The sequence below is a fragment of the Solanum pennellii genome, chromosome 4 (genome assembly GCF_001406875.1).
Source record: "Solanum pennellii chromosome 4, SPENNV200".
Lineage (NCBI taxonomy): Eukaryota > Viridiplantae > Streptophyta > Magnoliopsida > Solanales > Solanaceae > Solanum > Solanum pennellii.
In genome coordinates this window covers 68,314,108-68,330,412 of record NC_028640.1, presented here as the reverse complement: position 1 = coordinate 68,330,412, position 16,305 = coordinate 68,314,108, and the positions used below count along the sequence as shown (strand labels likewise).

Genomic DNA, 16,305 nt, shown 5'->3' with positions numbered 1-16,305 from the left:
AATTTAAAAATTTTAAAATGTTGAAATTTTCAATGTGGATACAAAATAGTTACCAAACGTTTTGACTATAGTGATGAGTGATGACTTCATGCTATTCAGGATGGTTGCTATATGCTACGTACCTACATACTAGTCATATTTGATTTTAGCATGCAGTTAACCACTCTTTTTCACCATAAATTTTTGCCACTTTACTATTGCAATTTTGATAATATTATTTTGGGAAAAATATAAATTTCTTTTTAAATTTGTTTTGAAAAGTCTGTTATACACTTAAACTATTATAACGAGTTATTACACAATTTTACTATTTAAAAGTACATTTATGTCACCCTACAAGGTGTTACCATTCTCACATTATGTGGTATATTACACTAGCTGCCGCATCAGCGATACGTCAGCGCCATGTTAGAAAATAACTTTTTCTTTTGCTTGCTATATTTTATATTAATTAGTTTCTACTTAATTATAAAATTTTCTAATAGTTATATCTTCTTCATAGCATAATTGCAAAGAAGAAACTTTCTACAATGGCCGTCGAGAAAACTTTCTGAAATTTGAAGTTGATTTGTATGGTTAAATAATTTCTTTCGTTCCAACATGAACCTCAGGAAGACTCCTTCAGTTTCTTCCAATGATTGACCATGAAAATCGAGCGTCCAATTGCAAATATTTTTCAGATTCAAACACATTTTTTACTTTTTCATTGTTCTTCATGGACGTTTCTTAAAAGATAGGAATAATAGGAAAATAATTTCCTTTGCCTTTTCAATCGATCGCTCATCGAGTTTATTAAAAAGTTACACCATAGCTCCACGACGAAGAATCCCCAAACTTTTACCTTCCGAAGACATGAACAAACACAAATCAAAACCCATAAAACTTAATTAAGTCACCTAGTACTATTTTGATTTCTTGTTGGGACGTTTATGGGTAAAAAATGATGTTTTTGAAATAACTTGTTGTTACATTGCCTCTTGTTACCGATTCCTTTAAGCTTTTTTGGTGTGAAGATAATGAAAATAGTGGGGTATGAAGAAGAAGAGATGTGGGGGTCGGGGGGTATAAGGAGAATTATGATTTTTAATTTTTTGTTTTAGTAATTATCTGAAGCACCTGATTTATTTTTATTTTATTTTATCACGTTCGTTTTAGGGGGTACAAAATTCACTTTTAAATAGTATAGGTGTGTAATAGGTCGTCATGATAATTTGAGTGTGTAACTGACTTTTCGGTACAAGTTCATGGGGAATATATGTCTTTCCCTATTATTTTCTTAATCTATTGATCAATCTAGCATACGTCGACGTCTAGGGATTAAGAATCTCTATGGATTGACTTTAAAAAAATAGCTTTTAAGTAAAAAATAAAAAAATTAAATTTGAATAATTTTTTAGTTAAAAAAATATAAAGTAATATGAGCTTGGGACTTCCATGTTGGAAGTCTCAAGTACGAAATCTCTTGCCAGCGAAAGCAAGGGGTTTACCTTCTGGGTCGAGCTCGTCGTATAAGGCTTGCCTAGTGCGGGGTACCTCTCCTATGTGATTTGCGAGCTATTGCATAGGAGCGGCGGTTTACCCTGTGCGCATTCAAATGGTAGCAGCTGCGGATTTCCCTTATCATTAAAAAAAAAAGTAGTACGAGACTTACTTTTCGTTGTTGACTTAATTTAAGTTATTTTTTATATTTGTTAAATACTTTCATAAGTCAAAAACTGACTTAAAAGTATGTTAGACCAACTTTTAAGCCAATTCGAATACCTTCTAAATAATAAATTACTTTTTGATTTTCTAAACTAAGAGTCTATTTGGCATTGCTATTAAAAATTGCTTATTTTCATAAACATTTTTTAAAAACAACTTTTTAGAAAAATGCTTTTGAAAAAATAAATAAATTCTGTATCGGTATTGTTTTAGGGTTAACATATTTAATTGTTATTTTTCTTCTTTTCTTTAATGTTGAAAAAATATTATTGTTTATCTTTTTTCTAATAGTATAAAATAATACGTAAATAATAATACATAAATGTGAAATAAAATGTAAAAAAAATAAATAAGTAATAGAATCACAAGTTACTACTCTTCCCATGCATGCTAAACTTGGGCCTTTAATTGATTAGATCAGATTGGCACTACCTCAAACTGACTCTCTTAATTATAATTAGTTCCACTTTACCAACCTTTTCAACATTTTTTTTTATATCAAGAAATTAATTATTGCGTTTTATAGTCTTTATTTAAACACGACAGAGAAGGGTAAAACATATTGTAATAATTGATTTTATTCATCTCATAATCTCCGCATTTGGCAAGGAGATCGAACAAACATACACAAAGACATAAAAGTAAAATATAAAAATAGAGTATAAAAATAATATCACTAACTTAGATAACATGAAGCTACAAAAGAACTTCGCCTTATTATTTACTAAAATTTAATTTTCTTCTTTTTATCATTGTCTCTCGAAAATGAAAATGCCTTCCTTTAACCTCTACATTATGCTTTTCCTGCATAAGAATATAATATAGTGAATGAGAACACATAATAAAAGCTAACCAAATAAGTAGACACCATAAGTCTTTAATTTATATTAATGTTTTGCATGAAGAAATTGTGCAACTTATTATTGTATTGCATTTTAGTCATATGTTTTTGAAAGTTTTAAGTTTATATTAATTACCTCATATATAATGAAGAAGTCACTTCTTAGTAATGGTGGGGAGGAGGGGGAGAGGAATAAATATAGTGGGGTGGTGGAGACTTGTATACTGGAGTAGGATGGTGTGGTGTTGGTGAAGGATGGTATGGCTTCACTGGTGGTGGTGGTGATTTGTAAACGGGAGTTGATGGTGGTGGAGACTTGTACACAGGTGTATGATGGTATGGCTTCACAGGTGGTGGTGGGGACATGTAAACGGGAGTTGGTGGTGGTGGAGACTTGTATACAGGTGTAGGATGGTATGGCTTCATCGGTGGTGGTGGTGACTTGTAAAAAGGTGTTGGAGGTGGTGGTGACTTGTATACTGGTGCATGATGGTATGGCTTCACTGGTGGTGGTGGAGACTTGTATACTGGTGCAGGATGGTATGGCTTCACTGGTGGTGGTGGTGACTTGTAAACGGGAGTTGGAGGTGGTGGTGACTTGTATACTGGTGCAGGATGGTATGGCTTCACTGGTGGTGGTGGTGACTTGTAAACGGGTGTTGGAGGTGGTGGTGACTTGTATACTGGTGCAGGATGGTATGGCTTCACTGGTGGTGGTGGTGACTTGTAAACGGGTGTTGGAGGTGGTGGTGACTTATAAACTGGAGTTGGTGGTGGTGGAGACTTGTATACTGGTGCAGGATGGTGTGGCGTCACTGGTGGTGGTGGTGACTTGTAAACAGGCGTAGGGGGTGGTGGTGACTTATAAACTGGTGCTGGATGGTATGGCTTCACCGGTGGTGGTGGTGACTTGTAAACTGGAGTTGGAGGAGGAGGCGACTTGTAAACCGGAGTGTGTGGAGGATAGTGTGGCTCCTTAGGTGGTGGTGGTGACTTGTAAACTGGAGTTGGTGGTGGTGGTGATTTGTAAACTGGTGCAGGATGATAAGGTGTTGGCGAAGGGTGGTATGACTCCTTTGGTGGTGGGGGAGATGAGTATTGATAATTTGCTGAGCTTTCGGAAGCTAAGCTAAGTGACACTAAAACCACTAAAAGAGTAGCAACTAGAGAGGCCATTTTCCCCATATTTGAAACCAAAGAAGAGAAGTTGGTGTGTCCTCTTAAGTTTCACTCAAACCCCTTTATATAGCTTTCATTTCGACAATTACCCTTACCAAGATTTACATAAATGTAGGTAAAGTTTTTATTCATTTTTATAATTGGTTTTGTCATGTTGTTGGCTCAATTTGACTTTATTAATTGGATAGAGGGTGCAAGCTAAGCAAAAATGTATAAACTATTAAGACAACCATACAATTTTCTTTACATGTTGTGATGCAATAATTCAAAGAGCTACAAAGTCTTCTTTTTCTTCCAAGCTTTTACATTACATACATACAAAATCTTTGAAAAAAATGCGTGCATCCCTCAACTTCGCACGATTTTTAGTTACAAAAATCAGTGTACACTGCTTTTTTTTTTGTTACACAAAATATTTGAAGAATTCTATTATTATCGTCTCACATTAGTTGCTTATTTTTATTAACTAGATAATATTAATTCACCCATCATTTTTATTAACTAGTTAGATAATTTTATTAGTTCACCCCTTGAAAATTTATTTCACATTTTACAAACAAATATTAATACTTTCAAAAGAATTATCTGCATAGATAATATAGGAAAGAATTAATTATTGCTTTCTTGATTTAATAAGGTGGACAATTAATGTGTAACAATTATTTTTGTAAGATGATCAACTAATATGAAATGAAGGGAGTAACAATTTTTTTTTTTGGATTCTGATTGATAAACTAACGTTTAATTTACCTTAAGTGCTTAAATAGTATAGAGATTTAAAACAATAATACATATATACACTATATCAAAAATAATCATTATCGGCAATTGATTCTCAAACATCGCTAAATAAGTATTTTTAGCGGCAATTAACTTTCTTTGTATGTGTCTAATGCCATTAATTCTAATGACACTTAACTGAAGCCGGTAAAGATTTTAACACTCTTTATTAATGTCAATATCTAATGTTACTAAAAGTTATATATATATAACCCTTCGGTGTGGCCCAGTGGTTTGAGCTTGGGACTTCCATGTTGGAGGTCTCAAGTTCGAAAACCCTTGCCAGCGAAAGCAAGGGATTTGCCTTCTGGGTCAAGCTCGTCGAGCCTTGTGCGGATTACCTCTCCTATGTGGTTTGCGAGCTATTATATAGGAGCAGAGTTTTCCCAGTGCGTACCCAAAAGGGTAGCGGCTCAGGGTTTCCCTTATTGTCAAAATAAAAATAAAGTAATATATATATATATTACTTTATACAATGATCTAGAGAAAAGCAGTGCATGTGACCCACTTTCATTACTAAATAAAGCAATTAATGTTGTTCTTTCTTTTTAGTTTTAGGTGGGAATAGAGGGCAAAAAATTCAACGGATTATGTAGCTCAATATTGAAAAAATTTATATGATTAAATACAATATCTATGAAATTTTTGGTATCTTTAGTTTATTATCATGGGAACACACAAGATGTAGAATACAGGTCACTATACAAAGTAAAAATTAATTTATTTTAGACTTTATTGACTTAGGTACTTTCAATGTACTCAAATCACTTGAAAATAATTTCTAAATTTCAAGAATCAAACCTTACAACCTAATTAAATTTTGTGAAACTTTAAAGGTATATTGTGTTACTTCATATCGTTGAAGTTAATATTTTGGTAGTATAATTAATTAAATTACACGATTTGATTTAATTACTTAATGTATAATTATAGCTTAATTCACTTAATGTTTTATTCCTTGTTTGATATCTGTATTTGAGCACAACTAATTTAAATGTGTGTTATATAGGCACATTATAATAAAGTATGTAGTTTTAAATGTAGGAATTTATAGTTCTCTTTAAAATTTGAAAATATGGAATATCTTAAGAAACATAATTAAATGAATCGAATCGGTTGAAGGCTTTATACTTTTCACTTTTATGTGTTTAAACTTTGAATAAATAATTAACATTGTTGATTTGCACATTAGTTAAATGTTTATTTCTATAATAAAAGAAAGAAGAGAACAAGCCGTCCCGTTTTAGTCGTTGTACGGTTTTTTAACAGTTAATATAACTAATTTTTAAAATTAAAGTTAAATTACATTAATTTGATATTTTAAATTAAAAATTTAAATATTTAAAAATTATATAAAAAATACTTAAATTATAATTTTTTATATCAATATGATAAAAAATACACCGCAAAACATTAGTAAAATTTTTTATTAATTGACTCTAAAAAGAAGCCATCACAACTAAAGGGAGACAGAAAAAGTATTCAAATACATGGACGATTCTTGGTTCATCCATTAATGACTTTGACTTTTCAATTAGAAAAATAATCAATCATTTGTATAACTTAATCACCGACAAAGATAAAATTACTAAACTCCATATAAGATTCCATTATTAAATAAGCTAAATTTATATTTTTTTAATCGTCCCAAGAGATAGGATGTAAGTATAAACCAGTACAAACCTTAGCTACATTGACCTAGTCAATAATTATTACCGACATATTTATTTATTATAGACAAATATTTGTCCAGCGATCGAGATCTTATGTTCTATATTGTTTGTTTTTTTTCAATTATATATATATATATATATATATATATATATATATAGAGAGAGAGAGAGAGAGAGAGAGAGAGAGAGATAGATATATAAAGTTGGAATAATATTAAGTTAAAACTTTTATAATTTAAGTGAAGTTTAATTAAATTTGATTAACTTACGTAAATCCCATAATGTAAAGAGTACATTATATTTTATTTCTATTTTTTTTTCTAATAAAAATGATCCCTTAAAATCTGTACCTTTCGGATGTAAAATTCTCACAGATATGTATGTGAAGAATCAAGGATTATATTGATGAATGAATGATTGAGTTACATCATCCTTATATAGGAAAAAAGTCATATACTAGCTACACTAGGAATCCTAATACAACACAAATATAGTATGTACACTTATCCTAGTCAACTACATCAGCTTAAGTCGTACAAAGTATAGACTTATACATAAATTAGAATTGAGTAGTCTAGTCCTAGTGTAACTCAAACTCTAACTCGTCAGACAACTTCACTGAACCTGTTCCTCTGACCTGTTCCATCAGCTTCCTTCAACATTTCCCCTCAAGCTAGTGAGTGGAGGAACTGTAACTCATAGCTTGCGACGAATTCAGCAAAAACCTATTTGGTTAATGCTTTTGTAAGAATTCTGCTAGCTGATCCTTAGACCTCATAAATTGAGTAACACGTTATCCTCTAGCCCTTTCTCACGAACAAAATAATAGTTCATTTCAACATGTTTAGTTCTAGTATGCATAACTGAATTAACTGTCATGTACAAAGCACTCATGTTGTCACAATACAATGTAGGTATAGATTGAGAAAACACCTTAAGATCATTAAGTAGATACATGATCCATGTCATCTCTGATGCAGTGGAGGCAAGTGCTCTATACTCAGCTTCAGCACTTGAACGAGCAACTGTGGACTGTTTCTTGGAGGTCCAAGAAATACAGTGTAACATCTTGAAAATCCAAGACTCATGGTAAATCGTAACATAGGTGTCATAAAGTCTAAACACTGTTTCTAAGTCCATTTTTAATGAATATAGGTCATTTAGAAGGTTTAAGAACCAAAACGTCCAAAAATGTCTGGAAAGTTGGTTCAAAGGGATGTTAGTGTGCCTTAGCCTTCTTACTAAATTTTAGGAGTCAGAAATGTACGAAAATGGGTGGAAAGGTAGCTATTGGGTGTTTGAGTTGTTTCATTATTGAAACGTCTGGGTACGACTCCCCAAGGACCAACCAAGGGCCCTTGAGGAGGACCCCTGCAGTTTGATGCAGCACTGCTTGGCAGTGTGCATCGACGGGACAGACGACGGTCCGTGCGTGGCTCGACGAGGTGTCGAGGCTACCGTCGTCACTTAGAAAGATTCGTGAAGGCCCTTGTTTACCTAGCTGCTGTTACACGCGATGGAAGGGGTTGACGAGGCGTCAGTGGCTCGACGGGGCATCAAGGCCGCCGTCACCCCTCACTTAGAAAAATTGGAGGAAGCCCTCGCCTGCAAAGTCTCTGACAGAGACGACGGAGTGCAGGACGGAAGGGGGGTTATCCGTCGACTCACCGACGGACCGTCGATCGGGGTCCCGTCGGTGAGGGTCGAGTTTCACTAATGAATTTTAAATAATTTCATTTAAATATTAAGTGGTTTAGGGGTTAGTTAGTGATTAAATGGAAACTAGTTAAGTTAATTAATCCCCTCCATAAAAATATCCTTAACCCTCATTAACCTAAAGACAACTCTCAAAATAAACCCTCTTCCTTCTCTCTTATTTCTCTCTCTACATGAACTCACCATTGAAGGCTAGCAAGAACTAGGGTTTGGGGGCTGGAAAAAAGGGTGGATTTTTCATCAAATTGTTTAGAAACATTAAGGTATGAGTTCTATTCACCTTTGAGATCCTTTCCTCAAAGGGTTCCTTCAAAATAGATTTCAAAAACTTGAGTTTTCTTATAGGTTTCATTCAATTACAAAATTGAAGTCATGGATTGAGTTGTTAATGAATTCTTAGGGTTATATTGAGTAGATTTACATTTAATTCAGCTTGTTTATGATAATTGTTGATGGTTTGGTCTAATTGAAGAATATGATCATCTATCCCTAACCCTAGGTAGTGATCTTGACATATGTTGTATGGTGATCATTCAATTGAGTTGGTTGTTGATTGGATTACTATCATATGGTGCTATTATGGTTAAATTAAGATGAATAATAGGCCTATCATGCTAGTTCTTGAGATGTGATTTAAGTTATAAATTATAATGTGAAATTTGCCTATGTACTTAGTCTCAAGTTGTGATCTAAAGATGAATTGTGTCATAGAGATGCAATTGGCCTTGTTATTTTATTGGTTATCATTATGCGGTGATGTTACTCCCCAAGTTTCGTTGAGTTATGGGTTGATGATAAGATTTTGATGATAGACTATGAGAAAGACTTTGTAAGTCTTAGAATCTTTACCTTTTCTTCTAATTGTGATTAATTGTTGTTAAGATATGATATTACATTGGAGTATGCCTTATACTAGGATTATAGGGTGGTATGATGTTGAATTAAAATGTCTTGACTATGTTGTGAGGTTCATTAAGGTGTATGTGTTACAAAGATGGTGAAAACTATCAATGAGCCTTAATATGTTATGAAATGCTAGAGTGTTAACCTCACTTATATGAATTGTGATGAAAGGACTTATACTCATACAATTCTTATTGAGCTATTGATGATGATGATTATACAAGGGGTAGACCCTATGGCCTAAATTAAGTTATGATTGATAATTAAAGGCTTAAAGACATTTCAAAAGGGGACTCTAGCTTAGCACCGAGTGTACTAGATAGAGAAGTGTCCTTTCCCACATAAGGAAGGTAGGAACACTACATTACTCTTGAGATTGGAGACTATAATGCATGGCGCATAAAGAGGGTCCCAACTAAATCTCCTAGTTCTTGAACTATGTTGCCCCCATAGGAATACTAGCTAGTGGATCCACGTAGTTGCTATGTTTTATGTTTGGTACTACCTTGGCAAGTAGTCCGCCTTATTTTGGTGTAGGGTTTTATGACACCGAATTCCACACTAGCTAATGTGGTCTATGTCGCTTAGGGCAAGATGTTCGCAAAATTTAAAACGAATTAAAGGACTTAAACTCTAACTTGGATAACCTAAGGGGTATATCTTAGTCTAGGTAGGAGTATGAGACTCTACCTAGACATTGCACTAGTTAGTCTTGAGGGGAGTCTTAGGAGGAGGTTCTTGTATGTTTATGTTATGATAATATATGATGTATATATATGATGACCATGTCATATTGTTGATACTATGTGTTGATTAGTTCATTTATGAATATGCCTTGGATTATAATGATAATATACGATGAAATGTAAGCCTAAATGCCATGATATGTAAAGTTGGACATTGGTCATGCTTTCTTGTTGAGGATACTTGATTGAGTAAGCTTATTGGGCTTTTCTTGGTCATTGCACTTGTTGACTTGATAAGGACTTGTGGGTAATTGTCTTGCTTATTATGATATAGTTAACTCTTATTCATTCCTGTGATATTATTCTTTGATGTTATGGTTGTAGTAAATTATGATTCTAAGTGTGTTGGGATAAGTGTTACTTGTTGAGATAGTAAGCATGTTTGGTTGATTAATACGACTTACTTGACTTTGCATTAAGCCCCTAAAAGGGGTAGAATGACATGCTTTGATAAAAAAAAGTCCCTTTTAGCATGTTTTGCTTGTGTATGTGCATAAGATCTCATACTTAGTACATGTGGAGTACTAACCCCGTTTTCTTCCCTTGTCCCAAATATTTTAGGTTCCGATCGTTGAAGAGTTTGGAAAGCAATATTGTTGAGGGCTTGGATTCTTCCTTTCATCCAAGTAGGGTAGGTCCTCAACTTTCGAGGGGAATGCCATCTTTTAGCTTTGGATTATGTTATGAGCTTATTGACTCTATCATTTCTTTCCTTGTTATTTGAATATTGTACTTTTGTATGACCTATACATGGTCTTGTTGAATTGATGTAAAGGCTATGCCCATATTGTGATATCCGTTTAGATGGTATGAGACGATACAATCGTTGAGACTATTTCTCTCTCTCTCTCTCTCTCTCTATATATATATATATATATATATATATACATATGCAATAAAAGTAGAAGGCTATGTAACCTTCCTATATGAAGGGTCTATGTATACTCGATATGAATATATATTATGTGTATGTAGAGGTCTATGTAAACCTCCAAGTAGAGAGGATAAAAGTTTTAAATTTTCCGCATTTTTCAACCTATGAATGTAATGACATGAAACTAAGAGGCTAGTCTTAGTCCTTCAAAAGGATGACGACGCCGGCTACGTCTAGGGGGTAAACCCGGATGTGACATACAGTTTGCACCTAGGTATATGCTATAGCCTGTAGTTGATCTCCTAGTAGTGGTACAACCTTCTCAATCAGCATCGGAGTACCCATACAACCTACATGGTGATTGTGAAATAAGTCTAAGTCCAAAGTGCAGAGTGCCTTTGATGTACCTGAGAATTCTTTTCACCCCTTGAAGATATGAACTGTTTGGATTTTGCATAAATTGGCTTGCTAAATTCACAACATGAATAATATATGGTCTTGTGAGAGTCAAGTATTGAAGACTCCCTACTATCATTCTGTAAAAAGATGCTTCAACCAAGCTTTCCACAGCTTCATGTAGACCATGCTTTTGATCCAAATGAGTGGCTATAACCTTCGCAAAAGTCATTTCAGTCTTGTCTAGCAGTTCAGCAACATATTTACTCTGGCTTAAGTGGATGCCCCCATCAAAATACTTAACCTCAACTCCAAGAAACAAATGTAAAGGGCCAAGATCTTTCATGGAGAACTCCTTCCCAAGTTGTAGAACCAATTCTGAGACATGAGATGGATTACTTCCGGAAGTGATTAATATCATCCACATATAACAAGAGAAATATTTTGCCTTTGTGAGTTTTCAAAGTAAATAAGGAAGGGTCAGCCTTACTACAAATGAAACCAAGGTGCAAGAGAAGCATGTTAAACCTATCAAACCAGGTTCTTGGTGCTTGTTTAAGACCATACAATATCTTTTTAAGTAGACATACATGCTGAGGATACTGGGGATCAATAAAATCAGGAGGTTGACTCATGTACACCTCCTCTTGTAAAAAGTCATGGAGAAAGGCATTTTTGACATCGAGTTGTCTAACTTCCCACTTTTAGCTGATAACAATAGATAGAACCATCCTAATAGTTGTTGCTTTAACCACAGGACTGAATGTTTCTTCAAAATCTATCCCTTCAAGCTGCGAGAATCCCCTTGCCACAAGTCTGGCCTTGTATCTATCTATTGTCCCATCACCTTTTAATTTTGTCTTGAACACCCATTTTGATCCAACCAAGTTCATACCAGGAGATTTGGGCACCAAAATCCATGTCTTGTTAATATGTAAAGCATCAATCTCTTCTTGCATTGTTGCAAACCAATGGGGTAATTTTAATGCTTCTTTAGTAGTATTTGATTCTCTCACAATTTCTGTGCTGCTGTGAGCAACAAGTGACAAGTGATGTTCCCTCGCCTTGTTCCTGGTGATCATATGATGCCCTTGTAGTGCAGGAAGTATCTTAACTAGTATATCAACCAAGATAGTGGACTGGAGTGTAGCATTGTCAAGTTGATGGTCAACCGGTACATCAACTAAAGTGGTTGTTTGATGATGATCATTGGCTGGACCTGTAAGAGCAACCTGTTCCTCACTACAGCAGATTCAAAATACGCATCAACCTCAACCTGTTTCTCAGCATCTAATTCTGCACCTGAAAGGTCAATATACTCTCATCATCAATGAGTACATAAGGTGTAGTAGTATTATCACTAGTAATGTGATGGGCTAGCAGCCTGTACTTCCCCTGAATCATAATTATCATGTCCTAGCAATTTAGAGAAAGATTCAACAAAAGTAGCAAGGTGACGTGAGACATCAATGTCAATCTAAGATTACTTTGGAGACATATACGGTAATGTGTTTTCATCAAACATTACATGTATGGATATGTAAACCCTCCTTGAAGAGGGATGATAACATATATATCCTTTATGTAAGCTGCTGTACCCAATGAACACACAAGGATAGGTCTTTGGACTGAACTTATTGTTACCCTTGATATATGGAAAATATCTGCTCCGAACACTTTTAAACTGTTGTAATAAGGTTGTTCCCCATACAACTTAACAAATGGAGTCACCATTTTTAGGACTGATGAAGGCAATCTATTGATGAGAAATACTGCAGTGAGAAAAGCTTTAACCCATAAGAACAAAGGTAGATTAGCATAAAGTAGTAGGGTTAAGCCAGTCTCCACAACATGCCTATGTTTTCTTTCTGCAACTCCATTTTGTTCAGGTGTTTTAGGACATGAAATATATATCACAATGCAATGATCTTCCAAATGCTTAATGAAGTCTGTTTGGATAAACTCACTACCTCCATCACACTGAAAAATCTTTATCTCTTTAGAAAATTGTTTTTTCCACCATTTTATGAAATTTTAGAAAGACTTCAAAGAATTCAAAAAAAAAATTCAGTGGATAAATCCATGTATATCTTGTGTGACCATCAACAAAAACGACATAATATTTCATATGTTGGAAAGACTCGACAGGAGCCGGTCCAGATAAGTCACAATGGATTTTTAATAAAGGTTCTTTCTCAATTTTATTTCTTAAACCAAAAGGAAGTTTACAACTCTTTCCCAACTAACAATTAGAACAAAAAGTAGGCATTTTATTCCAACTTCTAATATTAATGCAACTATTACTATTCAAAAAATTTAAAGACTTCAAACTAGGATGTCCTAATCTAGTATGCCACATGTTATCTGACGTGTTCCAATCGTGTGCAGCAGTTAAACCATAAAGATGGTTATCTTCCAAAGCATAGAGTTCATTCCTTTTAGTTGCCTTGGCCAGCAGTGTCCTTGTCTTCTTGTCTTTTACAACAAAGTTAGTTTCATCAAATTCAAGAGTGCAACAATTATCCTTTGCAAGCTTACTAACTGAGAGTAAATTCTTATTAATCTTTGGGACTACAAGAACTTTCTTTAATTTTAGATCTGATCTGGATGTGTTCCCAACATGTGTTATGTCTAACTTTGATTCATTCCCAATAATAATTTTATCTGGTCCATTATAGTGTTTAAGATCAATTAGGATACCTGTGTTATGTGTCATATGACTACTTGCTCCTGAGTCCACAAACAAGTTGTCATCAGTGTTTTGAAGATTAGTAGCAGTCAATGCTTGTGGTAGCTCATCAAAAACTTGGTAAGAGTAATCCCACCTGTAAAAACACTTAAGAGCAGTATGATTATTCCTACCACAAATTTGACATGCATCAGAATTATTCCTCTCATGACTTCCACTTGAAGGACTGTTTAAAGGACCAGGTCCATTTCTGCTGTTATAAGAACTTGTTCCCCGTCCAGCAGGCTTAAAACCTCTTTCTCTGGAATTAAAGTTATTGTATTCTCTTCTTTGAGAGTAATTTCTTCTTCACCTGCCTCTTTGGGAAGAGAATGTCATGTTATGATTTTGCTGAGCCACTTTTTCTTCATCCTTCCTCATATCAAAACATCTAAGAGAATTAATAAATTGATTAAAAGTAGGATACGATGCCTTACCTAACATGATAGTTCTGAAGGTCTTGTACTTAAGACCTAGACCTCTAGCAAAATTAATCACTTTGCTATCCTCATCTACAGGCTTGTGAATGGCTGTAAGGCCATCACATATGCCTTTGAATTCTTTAATGTATTCATCAATTGGTTTGATTTCTAAATTCAGACGTTGCAGTTATTGCTCAAGCTGGAACTCCTTATCTTTTGTTGCTTGAAGATATGCTTCTTCCAAGCATTCCCACATCTCCTTGGCAGTTGAGAAGCCTACGATCAGGTACATGCTTTCTTCTGTAAAGGTGCCTGATATTCAACTCCTTAGTAACACATCCTTCTCCTTTCATTCATCAATAATGTTGTTGTCTTCTATACCATTCTCGCCTACTACAGTTTTCTCAGTAGTTTGTCCAGTGGAAAAGGTCTCTTTACGTGGTTCTATGATGAGATAGGTTAATCTCATCACTTGAATCAACTGAGTCATTTGTGTCCTCCATAGAAGATAGTTCGTCGGCTAAAGTTTAATGGAGCAGGACGAAATAAGGTGATGAAGTGAAGAGGTCGAAAAAGTGTTGGTAGAAGACCATTGTGATTTGAGATTTGGTTGTTTTTTGTTAGATCTAATACGTTAAAAAGCGGAAAATTTTTATTGCTCTGATACCATGTAGAATTCTCACAGATATGTGAAGAATCAAGGATTGTATTGATGAATGATTGATTGAGTTACATACTCCTTATATAGGAGAAGAGTCTTATACTAGCTACAATAGGAATCCTAATACAACACAAATATATTATGTACACTTATCCTAGTCGACTATATCATAAGTCGTACAAAGTATAGACTTATACATAAATTAGGATTGAGTAGTCTAGTCCTAGTGTAACTCAAACTCTAACTCGTCAGACAACTTCACCGAACCTGTTCCTCTGACCTGTTCCATCAGCTTCCTTAAACATTTCCCCTCAAGCTAGTGAGTGGAGGAACTGTAACTCATAGCTTGCGACGAAACTCAGCAAAAACTTGTTTGGTTAATGCTTTTGTAATTACATACGTCACCACCATCTAGATACACTAATTTTAATACAAAAAGAATCTTTCTATTGCGCTAAAAAGGAAATAAAATCTGAAAATTAATTAAAATTCCATAAATTACGCTTACATTTCTTTTTACTCTCAATCATACAGAATCAAATCCAAACAGAACGAAGAAATTTAAAGTTTCTAATTGATCCCCCCGTTCAACAAAGAAACCTTTCATTTGATCAAAAAACTTTTGTCGAAATTTTGGATAAGCGAAGTGAATTATGAATGATACAAATGTGACAAAATTGTTGTTGGATAAACAATTTTCTTTTGAATATTCAAGATCATCAAAGATATTCCTTTCAGTTTTGATTCAAGCTTGTCAAAAATTTTGAGATTAAGATTCTTTGTTCTCCAGTTCATCAAAGATCTTTTTAATTTTGATTCAAAATTGTAGAAAATTTTGAGATTCAAAATTCTTCTCCTAGTTTATTGAAGAATCTCAAAAAATTTGAGAATATTATCATGAGTATCTTGTCTACTTAGCATTTTACTTTTATGTATCTTGTTTAAATTGATAATTATTGTATTTATACTAAATACATTAAATAAATAATTGTTGTCCATAAGATGTTGAATTCGAGATCGATACATTACAATGTGGTAGTTGCTATGTAATTGATACATTTAGTATGAATTCGAATTCGAATTCACATATCAAGTAAAAACAATTTGTGCGTGATACATTACTATTTGTGTATCTCGTCTCAACTGATAATTATTGTATTTATAGTAGATACATTAAATAAGTAATTGTTGCCCATAAGATGTTACATTTGAGATGGATACATCACCGCGTGGTAGTTTCTATGTAATTAATACATGTAGTCCAAATTCGAATTTATATATCACATCTAAAAACTAATACATGATACATTACTATTTATTTATCTCGTTTAAATTAATAAGTATTGTATTGTACGGGATACATTTAACATGTAATTGTTGCTTATAAGTTGTTTGATTTGAGATCGATACATGTAGTATAAATTAGTATTTATGTATCATGCTGGTATAATTTGACATAGCTATGTATCATATAAAAAAACTTATGAATATGATAAACAATGATTTAGTTATAAAAAAGTACTTCACATATATAACAAACATATGATATATACTCAATTAAATTATAAATAGGAGAGAGAAAAATATTTAAAATTCAAAATATAGGAAATGAAGGTAACTAGTAATATAGTAGAGTGATTATAGGCCTGAAAAAAAAGGAGAAAATTGTGAGTTGGAAGATT

General features: G+C 33.8%; 2 protein-coding genes across 3 annotated transcripts; both read right to left on the bottom strand.

The window, feature by feature from the left end:
- Positions 1 to 2,264: 2,264 nt before the first annotated feature.
- On the bottom strand, positions 2,265 to 3,753 carry LOC107015932 (extensin-3). 2 transcript variants are annotated; one of them, XM_015216382.2, is made up of 3 exons: positions 3,066 to 3,753; positions 2,682 to 3,017; positions 2,265 to 2,508 (listed from the first exon to the last, which is right to left on the bottom strand). In XM_015216382.2, exons 1-2 carry the CDS (start codon positions 3,728 to 3,730, stop codon positions 2,708 to 2,710), a joined length of 975 nt encoding a protein of 324 aa, XP_015071868.1. In that variant the 5' UTR covers positions 3,731 to 3,753; the 3' UTR covers positions 2,265 to 2,508; positions 2,682 to 2,707. The 2 variants fall into 2 exon arrangements, with proteins under 2 accessions (XP_015071868.1, XP_015071867.1); XM_015216381.2 differs by having other exon boundaries at positions 2,682 to 3,753.
- Positions 3,754 to 10,738: 6,985 nt separating this feature from the next.
- On the bottom strand, positions 10,739 to 11,239 carry LOC107016980 (uncharacterized mitochondrial protein AtMg00810-like). The gene has a single exon (XM_015217276.1). The coding sequence runs from the start codon at positions 11,237 to 11,239 to the stop codon at positions 10,739 to 10,741; it is 501 nt and encodes a 166-aa protein (XP_015072762.1).
- Positions 11,240 to 16,305: the final 5,066 nt, after the last annotated feature.

Bases quoted from the DNA above. Each gene is read 5' to 3' on its own strand.
- LOC107016980 (XM_015217276.1), bottom strand. From the start codon at position 11,239: ATGTGGATGATATTAATCACTTCCGGAAGTAATCCATCTCATGTCTCA.
- LOC107015932 (XM_015216381.2), bottom strand. From the start codon at position 3,730: ATGGGGAAAATGGCCTCTCTAGTTGCTACTCTTTTAGTGGTTTTAGTG.